At 49.8% G+C, this 18903-nt stretch overlaps 1 protein-coding gene across 1 annotated transcript in view; it reads right to left on the bottom strand.

Moving 5' to 3' along the window:
- MAD1L1 (mitotic arrest deficient 1 like 1) overlaps positions 1 to 18903 on the bottom strand; it is a 250357-nt gene that overhangs the window by 29681 nt on the left and 201773 nt on the right. The window contains 2 exon segments of the mRNA XM_070955353.1: positions 10316 to 10403; positions 10405 to 10554. Of these exon segments, the coding sequence (XP_070811454.1) occupies positions 10316 to 10403; positions 10405 to 10554 (238 nt within the window).

The raw sequence follows: 18903 nt of genomic DNA, 5'->3' as shown, positions 1-18903 counted from the left end.
CTTTCATGTTCTCTGAGCTTGGTTGCTTTCTTGCAGATGCTTCATGCTGCTGCACGAGCTCTGATGATGTTACCTAGTTGGGTCATGAAATGTCTGCAAGAAAGCAAGAGAGCTCGGAGGGCACCAAGGATCCTCCTCCAATTCCTCCTCCTCCACTCCACAAAACCCACTTCCAGCACTGATGATGTTACCTAGTTGGGTCATGAAACGCCTGCAAGAAAATTTCAAGCTATTTAGCTCCCGTCAGCTAGCCTTCATACCCTTCTGGGATTTGAACCTGGTGACACTTCAAAATTAGGTAGACGAATTAAACTCTAAGCCACAGGTGAGGCTTAGCGAGGAGAGCCTGTGGCTTAGAGGTTAATAAGGTAAAGGTGAAGGTTCCCCTCGCATGTATGTGCTGGTCGTTCCCGACTCTAGGGGGTGGTGCTCATCTCCGTTTCAAAGCCGAAGAGCCAGCGCTGTCCAAAGACGTCTCCGTGGTCATGTGGTCGGTACGACTCAACGCCAAAGGTGCACGGAACACTGTTACCTTCCCACTCTGATGATGTTATTAGTTGGGTCATGAAATTCGTAAGATCTCCGACCTCCGGGCGTTTTGCTGCTCACTGAAGACCCTATTATTCCGCCAGGCCGGACTAACAACACAATAGCTTTTAAATTGGGATATTTAAATTTATTGGGGTTTTAAATCTGAGCCACTTTATTTAATTATTTTAAATTTTATATTGTTGTTTTGTTTGTGTTTTTAAACAGGCTGTACACCGCCCTGAGTCCTTCGGGAGAAGGGCGGTATAGAAATAAAATTATTATTATTATTATTATTATTATGACATGTCTGCAAGAAAGCTCGGAGAGCACCAAGGATCCCACAGTCCTCCTCCAATTCCTCTTCCTCCACGCCACAAAACCCACTCCCTTCCATCACTGATAATGTTACCTAGTTGGGTCATTAAACGTCTGCAAGAAAACAACCAGGCTCCGAGAGCACCAAGGACCCCACGTTCAGTCTATTCTTTCTATCCACACTTCTCCTGATAATGGGGAGCAGGCCTGCAGCCTTCATTCTCACCTTCCGCTCCCTATTCAGCACCTCCAGCGTGCACGAATAAAATAATGAACTCTCCATCCGCCTTCAAACCCAGCTGACGTCACTCCTCAAAGCACCTGCCAGTTGACTGTCTTCCTGCATAGAAGTTGTGTACCCCAAGTCGCACACACGCACACACACACACACAAACAGCCTGGAAGGCTGAGCTTATGGGGGCAAGTCGCTCATCCCCCGGGGGCCGCCCGCCAAGGTATCTCTTGACTTTCTCTGATTAAAATATCAATCTAATTGTAGGATTTATGTAGCCTCTCCTCGTTTAATATGGAAATTAGCCTCCAGGATCCCACTGCTTGGAAGATGTGTTACTCTGTTTACTTGATTAGAGAGGGAATTGCTGCTCCTGCTGTCACCACATTCAGATTTAAGTGACAACTCGGCATATCAGGAGTCACGTAACGCGCGGCTTGACAACTTCAGAGCTTTGAATGCAGTCCTTCCGTCAACCAGCAGGGCTGACACTTCGCGGTTAGCTTTGCCGGAATGGGATTACATTCCCCTTTTAATGAAAGGGGCCCGCTGCCTTCAGAAGTCAGCTCCTTCCTAGATAAGCAGGAGAGGACAGGCAAAAAAAGCCGAATGTTACTCTTCAATGGGTATTCCCCATTGCTGCAGAATTACTCTCTATTTGCAACAATTTTGGTGGTCTGGGAGCTGGCAGCAGAGTCGAACAGTGAGGAGGTTGGAGAGGATCATGGGCCAGTCCTGGAGTCTGGGAAAGGCTCGGACGAGGGCTCTGCGTCGGAGGCAGAGAAAGGGCTGCCTCCGGAGCCTCCAGAGTTGGACCTCAGCAAGGCAGAGGAACAGGGGGAGCCTGTTCCCAGTTGCGCATTTTTTTATGTGCTTTCGAACTGCTAGGTTGGCAGAAGCTGGGACAAGTCACGGGAGCTCACCCCGTTACGCAGCACTAGGGATTCGAACCACTGACCTGCCGACCTTTCGATCGACAAGCTCAGCGTCTTAGCCACTGAGCCACCACATCCCCTTGTGGAGTATATTATTTTTCAAGGGAGGGTGAAATAAGAACAATTGCTCAAAAATGTTGGGGCTTCCTTAGCTCTTAATTTGTAGCCAAATCTAGTTTTCTGGATTTGACTTGGCATGTTGTATGAACTCAGTCTTGTCAACTTATGCTTAAACTAACACTAGACCACAAGATCCCCCACAGTTGTGTCTGAGAACTAGACTGAGAACCAGACAAGCTCAGCGTCTTAGCCACTGAGCCACCGCGTCCCTTAATAGCCCTGTCATACCGCAGGACAAATAAGGGCAACACTTCATCCAAAATTGGAGGCATGTTCTTCCGAACAAAAGGGGTATTTATTGTGATGCATAATGCTTCGTCTGTACCTCTGTGCAGTGTGAGAACATATTCTTTGAATGACATTGACGTCTTACAGTAGACCCAACTTGACTTACCGTAGGGATGTCCAACCTCGGTAACTTTTAAGACTTGCGAACTTCAACTCCCAGATTTTCTTTGACTGGTTGGGGAATTCTGGGAGTTAAAAGTCCACAACTTGAAGTTTCCAAGGTTGGACACCTCTGGTCTACAGTTTGGTAGAAATACTTCCATATGGCCATCCTTAAGATACTTCTATTTCTGCCACCGAAACCAGTGGATTTACAAGGCCAACTTGAGTCCTCTAGGTCTATAATCTGAATGATATTATCTAGATAGGAGCACCCGCTATAAATTCCTGGGAAAAGAAGTGGGGGGACCATCTCACAATTTCTGGTTGGAAGTCTCATTGAGAATCCTAGGTGGGTAGACATAACTCTGAACCATTCAAAGCCCTGAGATTCTTAATTTGCGTCTGGGAGGCAGAGGAACATCTACCAAGGGGTCTGTAGGACCTAAATGTTGAGAGAACCTCGTACCCTTGCATCCTAACAGGTTCACAGGTCAGAGAGATTCAGGTTTTAGAAAGGACAAAACATATGAATTAGAGCGGCAGCCTGCTTTTGCCCAAAAGTCACTCTTAGTTAAGAGTCTGCGTTGGCAACAGGGAAGAATAGAAGACGGGACTCCATTGATGTCAGTTCGTTGGACACAAACAAAAGAAGGTTTTAGGTCCCTTAACTGCTCGTTATTCTTTCTCCTCCTGAAGGTAAAACTGCCTCGGGCTAAGAAACAATCTTCAGCCAGCCCAGGAGGATTGGCATGACAGCTCTAAAAGAACATTTCTCTCTTTTCCCCTTGCCTTTTTCTAACCCACCGTGATCCCCAAAAACAAACATTCTTTCGGTTCCTGTCACCGTTGGGAGCCAGGAATGAAAGCTGCCCTCCAATCCTGGAGGAGTCAAGAAAATGCTCAGAAAACATTTTGTGGCCTTGCTGCTGGTGCCAACTCTGCTCTCTTTCTCTCCCTCATGAGTCCGCGGACACACGAACCTTAGCCTTTCTACATCTTAAACCCGCCTTTCGTGCTTTCCCTCTACACAACGGTTGAACAAGCGACAAATACGCGAAGGGGAACCTTCATCCCTCCAAGAGTCAGGAAGCTAAGCCAGTGTTTCTCAAGCTTTGTAACTTGAAGGTTGGGTGGACTTCAACTCCCAGCATTCCCCAGCCAGGCATTCCACCCAGGGAATGCTGGGAATTGAAGACCATCCATCGTCAAGTTGCCAAGGTTGAGAAACACTGCACTTGTTCTGACCTAGGCTCCCTTAAAGAGTAGGAAGCAGGAATTGGTCCTGGCAAAACCTCTTTTATTTACACGACTGTGAATTACGTTCATTCACAGTCATCAAGGTTTGTCCAAACAGTTTTTCAAAAGAATATTTATCAACACAGACATTATCTTGTTTGGCAAGCTGCCACGTAACTTGTTTCCAAACGCAGTACAAGGCAAAACTTGGCACAGAGTCTCTCAGAGTCATGGAGCGAACAAATTGTTTCCTGCAAAAGCCCCCTTTCTGTTCCCTCCCCTTTTGTTTCCTATGGGAGGGGCCAATCACCTCCAAGGTGTGGCTTTACTCCCAAATCGACCCTGCTTTCTGAGCTGTTCTTGTCTTCTGGCAGCTCTGCGCATGCACACACTGGGAACAGGCTGCAACTGTTCCTCTGCCTCACTGCTGCCTAGCTCCCTCTCTGCCTCTGACGCAGAGCCCTCGTCCGAGCTTTCCCCAGCCCCCAGGACTGGCCCATGTTCCTCCCCAACCTCCTCACTGTCCGACTCTGCTGGCTGCTGACGGGCCACAACAGCACTAAGCAGCAAATTTGGAGTTAAGCCTTACTGTGAGGGAGGGTCCCTACGGAAGGGGAGGTGCTGTGATGAGGTACAGTGATGTGGCCATTTCTAAGAAAGCACATTCCAAGCTAAGGATGGAGCATGACAAGAGGAAGCACAGTCCAGAAATGGACAGGAGACAGAAGAAGAGAATTAGGATAGTCATTTCCCAGACTCTCCCAAGTATATCCGTTGGGGAGAAAGTGGTATAGATTAAATCTGGCAAGATTCTGTCTATAGGATGCAAGTAAGTATAGAATTGAACTTTGGCTGGTTCGTTTTAGGACATTCCAATATCTAAAGGGCCGCCCCAAGGAAGAGGGGGAGGGCGACCTATTCTCCAAAGCACCTGAAGGCAGAACAAGAAGCAACGGATGGAAACTTACCATGGAGAGATCTAACCTAGAACCAAGGAGAAATTTCCTTATAGTTAAAACAATTGATCAGTGGAAAGACTTGCCTCCAGAGGCTGTGGGTGCTTCAACACTGGAGGTTTTTAAGAAAAGACTGGCAGCCCAGTCTCTGAAATGGTCTAGGGTCTCCTGCTTGAGTAGGGGGTTGGACTAGAAGATCTCCAAGGGCCCTTCCAACTCGGTTATTCTGCTGTTCTGTTAAGAAATGTCAATGAATTCCTTTGAATGTTCTCAGAAGTGTTGATGTGAACATGATCAGGCACAGGGGTGGGTTGTATTTACCTTTACTACCGGTTTGCAACAGGATCGCGCGTGCGTGCGAAGCTTTGCTTTTGTGCATGCACAGATCACCGATGACAACATCCGGGATGGTGGGCGGAGCCTCCCACCAGTTTTACTACCGGTTCTTGCAAACCGGTCCGAACCGGAGGCACCCACCACTGATCAAGTAGAACAGTTCCTACCTCTAAGGGCTGAATGTTTTTGCCTCTCCAAACCCTGAAGTTGGTTTTAGGGACCCACCTGAGCTGTCTTTGCACCTGACTCGGTATTTATATCCTTCTGGCTCTCTTCCCTGTCCCCTTCAGCCCTCTTTAAGTTTTGAACTTCTTTTCATTAGCTGCTCTCCCTTTTCTCTCTCTCTCTCTCTCTTAGCCTTTCCCGAGGAGCCGCAAAAGTTCAGACTGAATTTCAAAATCCCTTTCATCTTTTGATGCCCGGAGGGATGGCAACGTACGTTGGAGAAGAAATATAGCCCGGAGTTTTATAAATGTACTGTGACGTTCTTTGAGGCCAAGGAGATACGGCGATTTTTTTGGGGGGGGGGCACAAAGAGAAAGATCTGAAATAGCAATAACTAGCTTTTTTTTATTATAAGTAGGCCAGTTTTTTTGGGGGGGGGGATTTGTTTTTTTTTTTGATACGGTCCATTTGCTAATTCCACACCTGGAACAACAAAAAAACAGTTGATCCTTTGTTCTGGATGAAAAGATAAGTGGCCCCACTGATGAATGCCAACTGGAACCAATTCTCTGGATAATCATTGCTTAGGCTACTCGTTGGTTCTCCAGCCAACAGGCGGATTCAATTTCCCTTCAAAGATTTAGAAGAAGCCATTCCGTTATTTTGTAAAATCCAACGGATCCTTCAGCAGGGATAGGGTTCGTTCAACTTTCTTAGGGAGTGATCAAAAGTCTTCCCCTTCTAAAAAAAACGAAGAAGAATTCTATGAGAAGTGGATCTCCTAAAACGGACCTTAGAGAAGACTTCTGCACCTGGGTTCTCTGCCCGGTGGCTGGGTGGGCGTGGCCATGCTGGGCGTGGCCTAGTCGGCCTCCTGCACCACGGTGGGAACGGACGTACATGTTTTTGCCCTCCCCGGGCTCCGGAGGCTTTTCTCGAGCCTCTGGGAGGGCAAAAACAGCCTCCCCACGCTCCGGAGACCCTCAGAAGGCCAGAAATGGGCCTGTTTCTAGCCTTCCTAAACTTCTGGTAGGCCAGTTTTTTGCCTTCCCTGAGCCTTCCATGCACTTACCTGCATCAAAAACGGGCCGTGTGGGGACTCCTAAGAGGAGGTGGGCGGGGCCATCCAGGAGTGGGATTTGTGGGTTCTCCGAACTGCACAGAATCTTAGCTAGAGGTTCTCCCGAACCCCTGCGAACCCCCAGCAGCCCCACCCCTGCTTCTGCATCCATGCAGGTCATCATAAGGAGACGTTGACTGCGAGTAGGATCTACTCATTTATTTATTTTTTTCTTCAAGATATTTTCTTCCCCCCATCTGAACTTTCTTCCAGTGTTATTACAATCTCTAATAATACTCTCTTTTCCCAGAACAGAATGCCAGAACGGAGAACAAAAGGCTCCATTATAAAATTAAAAGACAAAACCCAAACACTTATGATACAACTCCCGGTAATTATATAGTCATATCAAAATTGTCTACAAAGGAGATGACACAAGGAACACGGGGGAGGGAGGCAACCCAACTCCGTTACATCATGGACCTATATTGTCAATCTTATTGGAAGTGTAAAAGTGTAAAGGTAAAGGTTCCCCTCGCACATACATGCTAGTCGTTCCTGACTCTAGGGGGCGGTGCTCATCTCCGTTTCTAAGCCAAAGAGCCAGCGCTGTCCGAAGACGTCTCCGTGGTCATGTGGCCGGCATGACTCAACACCAAAGGCGCACGGAACGCTGTTCCCTTCCCACCAAAGGTGGTCCCTATTTTTCTACTTGCATTTTTTACATGCTTTCGAACTGCTAGGTTGGCAGAAGCTGGGACAAGTCACGGGAGCTCACCCCGTTACGCGGCACTAGGGATTTGAACCGCTGAACTGCCGACTTTTCAATCGACAAGTTCAGCATCTTAGCCACTGAGCCACCATGTCCCCTTGTGTAATATATTATTTTTCAAGGGAGGGTGGAATAAGAACAATTGCTCAAAAATGGAGCTTCCTTAGCTCTTCAGTTTGTCGCCAAATCTAGTTTTCTGGATTTTACTTGGCATGACTAATACTAGAGCACAAGAACCCCAACAGTTGTGTCTTAGAACTAGATTAAACATGACATTCTTGATTTGGGAACAAGCATGTAGACCCACAACTGGCAATAGCAATAGCCCTTAGACTTATATACCGCGTCACAGTACTTTCCAACCCTCAGCCGCTTGCCCCCAACAATCTGGGTCCTCATTTTACCTACCTCAGAAGGATGGAAGCAGAGGTGGTATTCAGCAGGTTCGGACCAGTTCTGGAGAACTGGTAGTGGAAATTTTGAGTAGTTCGGAAAACCGGTAGTAAAACTTCTGACTGGCCCCGCCCCCATCTATTCTCTGTCTCCCAAGTCCCAGTTGATCAGGAGGAAATGAGGATTTTGCAATAACCTTCCCCAGGAGTGGGGTGGGAATGGAGATTTTACAGTATCCTTCCCCTGCCACGCCCACCAAGCCACACCACGCCCACAGAACCAGTAGTAAAAATTTTTTGAAACCCACCACTGGATGGAAGGCTGAGTCGACCTTGAGCCTGGTGAGATTCGATCTGCCAAACTGCTGGCAGTCGGTGATCAGGAGAAGTAGCCTGCAGTACTGCTCTCTGACCACTGCGCCACCATGGCTCAACCATTCCCATGGTCTTAGGTAGATATGAGCCTTTTTCATCACCTCATGGCTAAAGGGATCGGCAATGCCACGAAGCCAACGTTGAGAAGCATGCCGGCTGGGGAATTCTGGGAGTTGAAGTCTACCCATCTTCAAATTGCCAGGGTTGAAAAAAAAGTTTGCCCTAACTGGATAAGAGATCATCATTGAATCCCAAGCCTTGAGGGTCATGGCCCACCTAGAGAATGAAGCTGCTGAAAGGTCTGCCCCCTTCACAAATCCCCTTCTCCAAATCGCCATTTTCATACCAAAGAAGACCAGAAGAACAGGGCCGGCCGGTCTCTAAACTCCCCCTCAAAAAAAATCCGTCTTCCATGTTAAGGGGGACAATCAGAAAGCAAATGAGAAGAAGAAGCACCGCCAAGAAGCTCGGTGGCATGTGGCCAAAACTGCAAGACAATCTCCAGCGGCTGCTCTGAAGGATATTTAATGCTTAGGATCACTTTGATATGTGGAGTCACATTTAATGGGCTCTGGCACCCCCATTAAAGCATCCCGATTACCTAACCCAGAAGTCGGGACCCTTTTAGCCAGGATGCGGCACAATCGTGTCCAAGGAGGAGGTTTAAATAGTGGCCAAGAAATTATTAGGCCAACCTATCACCACCGCCGTCCTTAATGTCTTCTTGATTGTTTTTTTGTTGCTGTAATTATAATCCGCTGAACCTTAAATTTTGAACTGCTCTGGATTATAACAAATATCTCGGGCACGATAAAGCCTGGACCTCTACGGCTGCAGCCTCTGCAGCGGAGTTGAAAAATGTTATTCTCCGCTCAGAAATCCGAGGAGCAACTTACCCATCAATTAAAACTAACCGCAACGTTCCTCATACCATTTCGATGGTCAAGTAGCCCTTGACTTGCCTAGTACACACACCATTTGCCACTCAACTGCCGGCGTGCGCTTTAGCCATCGACTTCATGAATTGCGTTTCTGTACCGTCCAAGAGCCGGAAGCTCTCGGGGGTCACGCAGAAGAGGTTAAAAATGCATAATAAAACTGAAAAGCTCGGCTAACGCAACACAGTGGCTCAAATCAATTAAAGGCTGGGGCAGTGCATTGGAAAAACGCAACCTTGGATAGATAAATGAGAGAGCTAGGGATAGCGAGAGTGAGAGAGCAAGAGAGCAAGAGAGGAAGGAAGGAAGGAAGGAAGGAAGGGAGGGAGAGAGGGAGGGAGGGAAGAAAGGAAGAAAGAAAGAAAAAGAAAGAAAGAAAGAAAGAAAGAAAGAAAGAAAGAAAGAAAGAAAGAAAGAAAGGAGGGAGAGAGAGAGGAAGGTGGGTGGAGGGAAAGGGGCAGGGAGGAAGGGAAGGAAGGAAGGAAGGAAGGAAGGAAGGAAGGAAGGAAGGAAAGAAAGAAAGAAAGAAAGAAAGGAGGGAGGGAGAGAGGAAGGTGGGTGGAGGGAAAGGGGCAGGGAGGGAGGGAAGAAGGGAAGAAAGGAAAGAAAGAAAGGAGGGAGGGAGAGAGGAAGGTGGGTAGAGGGAAAGGGGCAGGGAGGGAAGGAGGGAGGGAGGGAAGAAAGGAAGGAAGGAAGGAAGGAAAGAAAAGAAAGAGAAAGAAAGAAAGAAAGAAAGAAAGAAAGAAGGGAGGGAGAGAGGAAGGTGGGTGGAGGGAAAGGGGCAGGGAGGGAGGGAGGGAAGGAAGGAAGGAAGGAAGGAAGGAAGGAAGGAGGGAGGGAGAGAGGAAGGTGGGTGGAGGGAAAGGGGCAGGGAGGGAGGGAGGGAGGGAGGGAAGGAAGGAAGGAAGGAAGGAAGGAAGGAAGGAAAGAAAGAAAGAAAGAAAGAAAGAAAGAAAGAAAGAAGGGAGGGAGAGAGGAAGGTGGGTGGAGGGAAAGGGGCAGGGAGGGAGGGAGGGAAGGAAGGAAGGAAGGAAGGAAGGAAAGAAAGAAAGAAAGAAAGAAAGAAAGAAAGAAAGAAAGAAAGAAAGAAAGAAGGGAGGGAGAGAGGAAGGTGGGTGGAGGGAAAGGGGCAGGGAGGGAGGGAGGGAGGGAGGGAGGGAAGGAAGGAAGGAAGGAAGGAAGGAAGGAAGGAAAGAAAGAAAGAAAGAAAGAAAGAAAGAAAGAAAGAAAGAAAGAAAGAAAGAAAGAAGGGAGGGAGAGAGGAAGGTGGGTGGAGGGAAAGGGGCAGGGAGGGAGGGAGGGAAGGAAGGAAGGAAGGAAGGAAGGAAGGAAGGAAGGAAGGAAGGAAGGAAGGAAGGAAAGTAGGTGGCTGGGGAATTCTGGATGTTGAAGTCAACCCTTCTTGAAGTTGCCAAGTTGTGTCTTGTGAAAGACACAACTGGATGGCTACCGAAACCATTCAAGGGCTGACAGCACACTGGAGAGCCTTGCATTTGGCATTGGCACCAAACAGCTCTCCCCAAAACGGTGAAGCTGCTCTGATGGCAGAATCAGGAACCTACCCGCAATTTCAGGGTGGGATTGGAGATTTACGCCGCCCTCCAGTTTCCCTGAGAGAATGCTGCTGGTGCTGCTGCTGGTTCCTCCCCCCATCTCCACTTTCTAACATCCTGATCCGCTCTCGGAGACGTTCGCATTCCTCCCGCAGGTTCCCCATCTGCTCTTGACGCTGCTGCTTGGCCAGGCTGGCTGGGTTCATGGAGAAATGGAGTATTTTGGTTCGACCCGGATCGTGATAACCCTGCAAGGCACAGAAGCGGGGAGACAGCACCGTGAGAATGGATAAGAAAGTAAAGAACTGGAAGCCGAGCCCGCTGCAAATGAAGAGGAACGGTAATTGCACCAGCCCGTCCGGGAGATAGTTACTTTACACCTAGTTTACTCCATGCCGTGTCATCTCCGGGTTCAGAGGACGGCAGTGAGGAGGAGAAGACTGAGAGCTAAGTAAGTCTCACCAGGAGAAACAAGAGAAGACAAGTTTGGCCTTGAGAGAGGAAAAAATATCAATGAGGATCAAGTCAAGTAGTACGGAGAAGGGTCCCACAAACGTCAAGAGCACGTCTCTATCGTTCCTAAACGCAGGACACGGTGTTACGTTCTCACGTTTCAGGAGACCGAATCCCTGCTGGATGTTGACTCCTAAAACCAACTCAAGTTCAATCGATTATCCGGGGAGATGGTGAAATCCCTTCGACTGAACATACTCAGGAAGAATCCCATACCAGCCTTCCCCCCACCACCACCCTTGAACTTGAAGATGTTGAGGGCTTCCACTGCCAGAAGTTTGAAATTCTGAGAGCTGAAGTCCATACAACCTCAAGTTGCCAAGGTTGAGCAACCGTAGACTAGGTAGCCTTCCGTTGGGAGCAGGGGTGAAATCCAGCAGGTTCTGACAGGTTCTGGAGAACCGGTAGCGGAAAATTTGAGCAGTTCGGAGAACCGGCAAATACCACCTCTGGCTGGCCCCCGAGTGGGGTGGGAATGGAGATTTTGCAATATCCGTCCCCCAGGAGTGGGGAGGGAATGGGGATTTTGTAGTATCCTTCCCCTGGAGTGGGGTGGGACTGGAGGTTTTGCAATATCCTTCTCCCAGGAGTGGGGAGGGAATGGGGATTTTGCAGTATCCTTCTCCTGCCACACCCACCAAGCCACACCATGCCCACTAAGCCACGCCCACAGAACCGGTAGTAAAAAAAAAAAATTCAATTCCACCACTGGTTGGGAGATACCTTGATCTGCATTTCTCCACCAAACAGGAGGTGGTTGGATCTCCTGTTGACCTCAATGGCTTTTTCAGCTCCAGGATTAAAAACACATCGACATGCAAGTAATTTAGAAGATGGTCTTCGGTCCAAAGGCTTCCAGGAGTTACTGACATCCAATATCACATGGAAAAAGGCACATCCAACAAGCCATCCACTCCAGGAGCCACCTGAGAATTGGCAGCTGGTCATGCAGGGTTCTGTAGGTGCAAATCAAGGTCTGTCAACCTGAGTTCCTTTGAGATGCGTGGACTTCAACTCCCAGAATTCTGGGAATTGAAGTCCACACATCTCAAAGGAGCTGAGGTTGAGAAAAACCCCTTGCTCAATCATTGAATCGTAGGACTGGAAGGGACTTTGGAGGACTTCTAGTCCACCCCCTTGCTCGATCATAGAGTCATAGGGCTGGAAGGAACCTCGGAGGACTTCCAGTCCAACCCCTTGCTTGATCATAGAGTCATAGGACTGGAAGGGACCTCGGAGGACTTCTAGTCCAACCCCTTGCTTGATCATAGAGTCATAGGACTGGAAGGGACCTCGGAGGTCTTCCAGTCCAACCCCTTGCTTGATCATAGTGTCGTAGGGCTGGAAGGGACCTCGGAGGACTTCCAGTCCACCCCCTTGCTCGATCATAGAGTCATAGGGCTGGAAGGGACCTCGGAGGTCTTCTAGTCCAACCCCTTGCTCGATCATTGAATCATAGGGCTGGAAGGAACCTCCGAGGTCTTCTAGTCCAACCCCTTGCTCGATCATAGAGTCATAGGGCTGGAAGGGACCTCGGAGGACTTCCAGTCCAACCCCTTGCTCAATCATTGAATCGTAGTGCTGGAAGGAACCTCGGAGGTCTTCTAGTCCAACCCCTTGCTTGATCATAGAGTTGTAGGACTGGAAGGGACCTCGGAGGACTTCCAGTCCAACCCCTTGCTCGATCATAGAGTCATAGGACTGGAAGGGACCTCGGAGGACTTCTAGTCCACCCCCTTGCTCGATCATAGAGTCATAGGGCTGGAAGGGACCTCGGAGGACTTCCAGTCCAACCCCTTGCTTGATCATAGAGTCATAGGGCTGGAAGGGACCTCGGAGGACTTCCAGTCCAACCCCTTGCTCGATCATAGAGTCATAGGGCTGGAAGGGACCTCGGAGGACTTCCAGTCCAACCCCTTGCTCGATCATTGAATCGTAGGGCTGGAAGGGTCCTCGGAGGACTTCTAGTCCACCCCCTTGCTTGATCATAGAGTTGTAGGACTGGAAGGGACCTCGGAGGACTTCCAGTCCAACCCCTTGCTCGATCATAGAGTCATAGGACTGGAAGGGACCTCGGAGGACTTCTAGTCCACCCCCTTGCTTGATCATAGAGTTGTAGGACTGGAAGGGACCTCGGAGGACTTCCAGTCCAACCCCTTGCTCGATCATAGAGTCATAGGACTGGAAGGGACCTCGGAGGACTTCTAGTCCACCCCCTTGCTCGATCATAGAGTCATAGGGCTGGAAGGGACCTCGGAGGACTTCCAGTCCAACCCCTTGCTCGATCATAGAGTCATAGGGCTGGAAGGGACCTCGGAGGACTTCCAGTCCAACCCCTTGCTCAATCATTGAATCGTAGTGCTGGAAGGAACCTCGGAGGTCTTCCAGTCCAACCCCTTGCTCGATCATAGAGTTGTAGGACTGGAAGGGACCTCGGAGGACTTCCAGTCCACCCCCTTGCTCGATCATAGAGTCATAGGGCTGGAAGGGACCTCGGAGGTCTTCTAGTCCAACCCCTTGCTCGATCATTGAATCATAGGGCTGGAAGGAACCTCCGAGGTCTTCTAGTCCAACCCCTTGCTCGATCATAGAGTCATAGGGCTGGAAGGGACCTCGGAGGACTTCCAGTCCAACCCCTTGCTCAATCATTGAATCGTAGTGCTGGAAGGAACCTCGGAGGTCTTCTAGTCCAACCCCTTGCTTGATCATAGAGTTGTAGGACTGGAAGGGACCTCGGAGGACTTCCAGTCCAACCCCTTGCTCGATCATAGAGTCATAGGACTGGAAGGGACCTCGGAGGACTTCTAGTCCACCCCCTTGCTCGATCATAGAGTCATAGGGCTGGAAGGGACCTCGGAGGACTTCCAGTCCAACCCCTTGCTTGATCATAGAGTCATAGGGCTGGAAGGGACCTCGGAGGACTTCCAGTCCAACCCCTTGCTCGATCATAGAGTCATAGGGCTGGAAGGGACCTCGGAGGACTTCCAGTCCAACCCCTTGCTCGATCATTGAATCGTAGGGCTGGAAGGGTCCTCGGAGGACTTCTAGTCCACCCCCTTGCTTGATCATAGAGTTGTAGGACTGGAAGGGACCTCGGAGGACTTCCAGTCCAACCCCTTGCTCGATCATAGAGTCATAGGACTGGAAGGGACCTCGGAGGACTTCTAGTCCACCCCCTTGCTTGATCATAGAGTTGTAGGACTGGAAGGGACCTCGGAGGACTTCCAGTCCAACCCCTTGCTCGATCATAGAGTCATAGGACTGGAAGGGACCTCGGAGGACTTCTAGTCCACCCCCTTGCTCGATCATAGAGTCATAGGGCTGGAAGGGACCTCGGAGGACTTCCAGTCCAACCCCTTGCTCGATCATAGAGTCATAGGACTGGAAGGGACCTCGGAGGACTTCTAGTCCACCCCCTTGCTCGATCATAGAGTCATAGGGCTGGAAGGGACCTCGGAGGACTTCCAGTCCAACCCCTTGCTCGATCATAGAGTCATAGGACTGGAAGGGACCTCGGAGGACTTCCAGTCCAACCCCTTGCTTGATCATAGAGTCATAGGACTGGAAGGGACCTCGGAGGACTTCTAGTCCAACCCCTTGCTTGATCATAGAGTCATAGGACTGGAAGGGACCTCGGAGGTCTTCCAGTCCAACCCCTTGCTTGATCATAGTGTCGTAGGGCTGGAAGGGACCTCGGAGGACTTCCAGTCCACCCCCTTGCTCGATCATAGAGTCATAGGGCTGGAAGGGACCTCGGAGGTCTTCTAGTCCAACCCCTTGCTCGATCATTGAATCATAGGGCTGGAAGGAACCTCCGAGGTCTTCTAGTCCAACCCCTTGCTCGATCATAGAGTCATAGGGCTGGAAGGGACCTCGGAGGACTTCCAGTCCAACCCCTTGCTCAATCATTGAATCGTAGTGCTGGAAGGAACCTCGGAGGTCTTCTAGTCCAACCCCTTGCTTGATCATAGAGTTGTAGGACTGGAAGGGACCTCGGAGGACTTCCAGTCCAACCCCTTGCTCGATCATAGAGTCATAGGACTGGAAGGGACCTCGGAGGACTTCTAGTCCACCCCCTTGCTCGATCATAGAGTCATAGGGCTGGAAGGGACCTCGGAGGACTTCCAGTCCAACCCCTTGCTTGATCATAGAGTCATAGGGCTGGAAGGGACCTCGGAGGACTTCCAGTCCAACCCCTTGCTCGATCATAGAGTCATAGGGCTGGAAGGGACCTCGGAGGACTTCCAGTCCAACCCCTTGCTCAATCATTGAATCGTAGGGCTGGAAGGGTCCTCGGAGGACTTCTAGTCCACCCCCTTGCTTGATCATAGAGTTGTAGGACTGGAAGGGACCTCGGAGGACTTCCAGTCCAACCCCTTGCTCGATCATAGAGTCATAGGACTGGAAGGGACCTCGGAGGACTTCTAGTCCACCCCCTTGCTCGATCATAGAGTCATAGGGCTGGAAGGGACCTCGGAGGACTTCCAGTCCAACCCTCTGCTCAATCATAGAGTCATAGGGCTGGAAGGGACCTCGGAGGACTTCCAGTCCAACCCCTTGCTCAATCATTGAATCGTAGTGCTGGAAGGAACCTCGGAGGTCTTCTAGTCCAACCCCTTGCTTGATCATAGAGTTGTAGGACTGGAAGGGACCTCGGAGGACTTCCAGTCCAACCCCTTGCTCGATCATAGAGTCATAGGGCTGGAAGGGACCTCGGAGGACTTCCAGTCCAACCCCTTGCTCGATCATAGAGTCATAGGGCTGGAAGGGTCCTCGGAGGACTTCTAGTCCACCCCCTTGCTTGATCATAGAGTCATAGGGCTGGAAGGGACCTCGGAGGACTTCCAGTCCAACCCCTTGCTCGATCATAGAGTCATAGGGCTGGAAGGGACCTCGGAGGACTTCCAGTCCAACCCCTTGCTCGATCATAGAGTCATAGGGCTGGAAGGGTCCTCGGAGGACTTCTAGTCCACCCCCTTGCTTGATCATAGAGTCATAGGGCTGGAAGGGACCTCGGAGGACTTCCAGTCCAACCCCTTGCTTGATCATAGAGTCATAGGGCTGGAAGGGACCTCAGAGGTCTTCTAGTCCACCCCCTTGCTTGATCATAGAGTCGTAGGGCTGGAAGGGATCTCGGAGGTCTTCCAGTCCAACCACTTGCTCGATCATTGAATCGTAGTGCTGGAAGGAACCTCGGAGGTCTTCTAGTCCACCCCCTTGCTTGATCATAGAGTTGTAGGACTGGAAGGGACCTCGGAGGACTTCCAGTCCAACCCCTTGCTCGATCATAGAGTCATAGGACTGGAAGGGACCTCGGAGGACTTCTAGTCCACCCCCTTGCTCGATCATAGAGTCATAGGGCTGGAAGGGACCTCGGAGGACTTCCAGTCCAACCCCTTGCTCGATCATAGAGTCATAGGGCTGGAAGGGACCTCGGAGGACTTCCAGTCCAACCCCTTGCTCAATCATTGAATCGTAGTGCTGGAAGGAACCTCGGAGGTCTTCTAGTCCAACCCCTTGCTTGATCATAGAGTTGTAGGACTGGAAGGGACCTCGGAGGACTTCCAGTCCAACCCCTTGCTCGATCATAGAGTCATAGGGCTGGAAGGGACCTCGGAGGACTTCCAGTCCAACCCCTTGCTCGATCATAGAGTCATAGGGCTGGAAGGGTCCTCGGAGGACTTCTAGTCCACCCCCTTGCTTGATCATAGAGTCATAGGGCTGGAAGGGACCTCGGAGGACTTCCAGTCCAACCCCTTGCTCGATCATAGAGTCATAGGGCTGGAAGGGACCTCGGAGGACTTCCAGTCCAACCCCTTGCTCGATCATAGAGTCATAGGGCTGGAAGGGTCCTCGGAGGACTTCTAGTCCACCCCCTTGCTTGATCATAGAGTCATAGGGCTGGAAGGGACCTCGGAGGACTTCCAGTCCAACCCCTTGCTTGATCATAGAGTCATAGGGCTGGAAGGGACCTCAGAGGTCTTCTAGTCCACCCCCTTGCTTGATCATAGAGTCGTAGGGCTGGAAGGGATCTCGGAGGTCTTCCAGTCCACCCCCTTGCTCGATCATAGAGTCGTAGGGCTGGAAGGGTCCTCGGAGGTCTTCTAGTCTGGCCCCCTGCAACCTCTGTGTTGCTCAGCAGATGGCCAATGAATCGGGAAAACCATCTCTTAGCAAACAACATGAGCCTCCAAAGGAGAAAAACAGAGCGAGAGAAAAGATCCAAAGAACTGGAATTAAGAAACACAACAGCCTGCGGGGGATTTTCCCCCCTCCTTTGATGAAGGCCACCCTGAGCGTCTCGAACTTCAAACCAAGCAACAAGAGAGGAAACAGGATCCGTCTCAAATTTACACCTCTGTTGGGCTCTACCCACCAGCCACATTAAACCAGCTGCAAAAAAAATAAAAAAAAATAAAAAAAAATACACACATTGATGGCTGTTTATATTTTTGGGGTCCTTTCTTCGGGGAAACAAGCCAGGTCCCAAACCCAGATAAACACCGATGCTCCATCGCCTTTCTAGCCAGCAATGGAAGCTTAGCTAACAAGCTAAGTTAGCTTCTGCTAACAAGCAAATGGCAGACCACGAAAAAGTCTTTTTCGCTCTACCTTTCCCGAGCTGGCACGGCACGGCGCAGCCCCAGAAGCACGGAGATTAAAGCTCTCCCAGCTGCGTCCAGTGCCCTCTAGTGTCCCATCTCGAGCCCCTCATCCTGGTTCGACAAGAGAACGTGGCTACGGAGAAGACGGTTAGTAGCAAAGGGTTAGCCTGGCTTGCCTGCCTGGCTGGCATTATTTTTTTTAAAAAAAAATTCTTTGAAGCTATCCACAAGAGGCAAGGGTTAAAGTCTTGCAGCCGCTGTCCTACAACTATGAAAAAAAAAGTAGGTGGGAGAAGGGGGGGGGGTTCCTTGTCTACAAAAAGACCACTAAGAAGGATGGGGCTGTTTGGCTCCGGCTCTGTCGTGCAAGAGAGACAGTTTGCATTTAAGGATGTGTTATGCAGCGCCGGGGGAACTGAGGGGTTCAGGAGAGCAGCTACAGCCTGTCTCAAGATACAGATCAAAAGCGAGGGAAAAAATATATATATAACAGGCAAAAGATTCTCAACCACATTTCTTTCTTTCTTTCACCCCCCCCCCCCTCTCTCTTCTCAATGTTGTGCCTAACAAGCAGGAAACCGAAGTGCTTTTTTTTTTGAGAGAGAGAGAGAGAGAGCTACAAGCCAGGTATCTGATTTTTATTAAATCTGTTTTATTAGGTGCATTAGAATTTCTTGCTGTCTTCATTCCCAGGCAGACCCCTAGTGGCAAAGTCCTCCTGCTTTGTTTTTTTTTTTTTCTTTTCTTCTTCTTCTTTTAAGGACGGCAATTAAAAAAAAGTGAAACTACAGATCTGGATTTAGAAAACTGACTGTCAGGTTTCGATGTCATCTCAAATAAACTGCACTCCCAAACAATTAATCTTTGCTGAAATATTCCATTTATTGAGTACGACACATCTGGCCCCGACTTTGTCGTAGCCGATACTAACCCTCTGACCCCCCAAACCCTTCCCTTTCCGTTCCCCAATTCTCATCTTCTCATTGGCCATCTTCCAAGTCAGTCTCCCCAGCTTCTGACCTCGCCCCACAGGAATGTTCCCCCCTCCCATCCCATCTCCTAGGGGATATTATCTACAGAGAAAATAAGTAGGTGAAAAGTCAAGCCTCGTCTTTTTATGGCAGCATCAGATTGCTGACACTGACTTTAAATCGACAGATTTAGATTTAGGAAACACAGATCGATTTTGGAAATGTAGTTAGATTTACGGTAGATAGAGAGGACTGCCTCTCCCCCCACCCCATCGTGTCCACCCTGGATGGTTCTCTGGTGGGACCACAGAAAAAGTTCTTCTCGGTGGTGGCCCCCTTCTCTATGGAAGACCATTCCCCTTGAGATATAATCGGCCTTCGCCTTGAACTTTTCTGAAAGGCCCTGAAGACATGGTATCTTGCAGACCTGGGAACCACGAATGGAGGTGGAGACAATCAAGTGGCTGATTTCATTGCGTTGATGCTACTGTGGAGATCTTGGGATTGG

The sequence above is a fragment of the Pituophis catenifer genome, unplaced genomic scaffold (assembly GCF_029215685.1).
Source record: "Pituophis catenifer annectens isolate HBS135680 unplaced genomic scaffold, rPitCat1.0.hap2 SCAF_16, whole genome shotgun sequence".
NCBI classification, from domain to species: Eukaryota; Metazoa; Chordata; class Lepidosauria; order Squamata; family Colubridae; genus Pituophis; species Pituophis catenifer.
The sequence above is the reverse complement of the archived record's forward strand: the minus strand, read 5'-3'. Positions and strand labels throughout refer to the sequence as shown.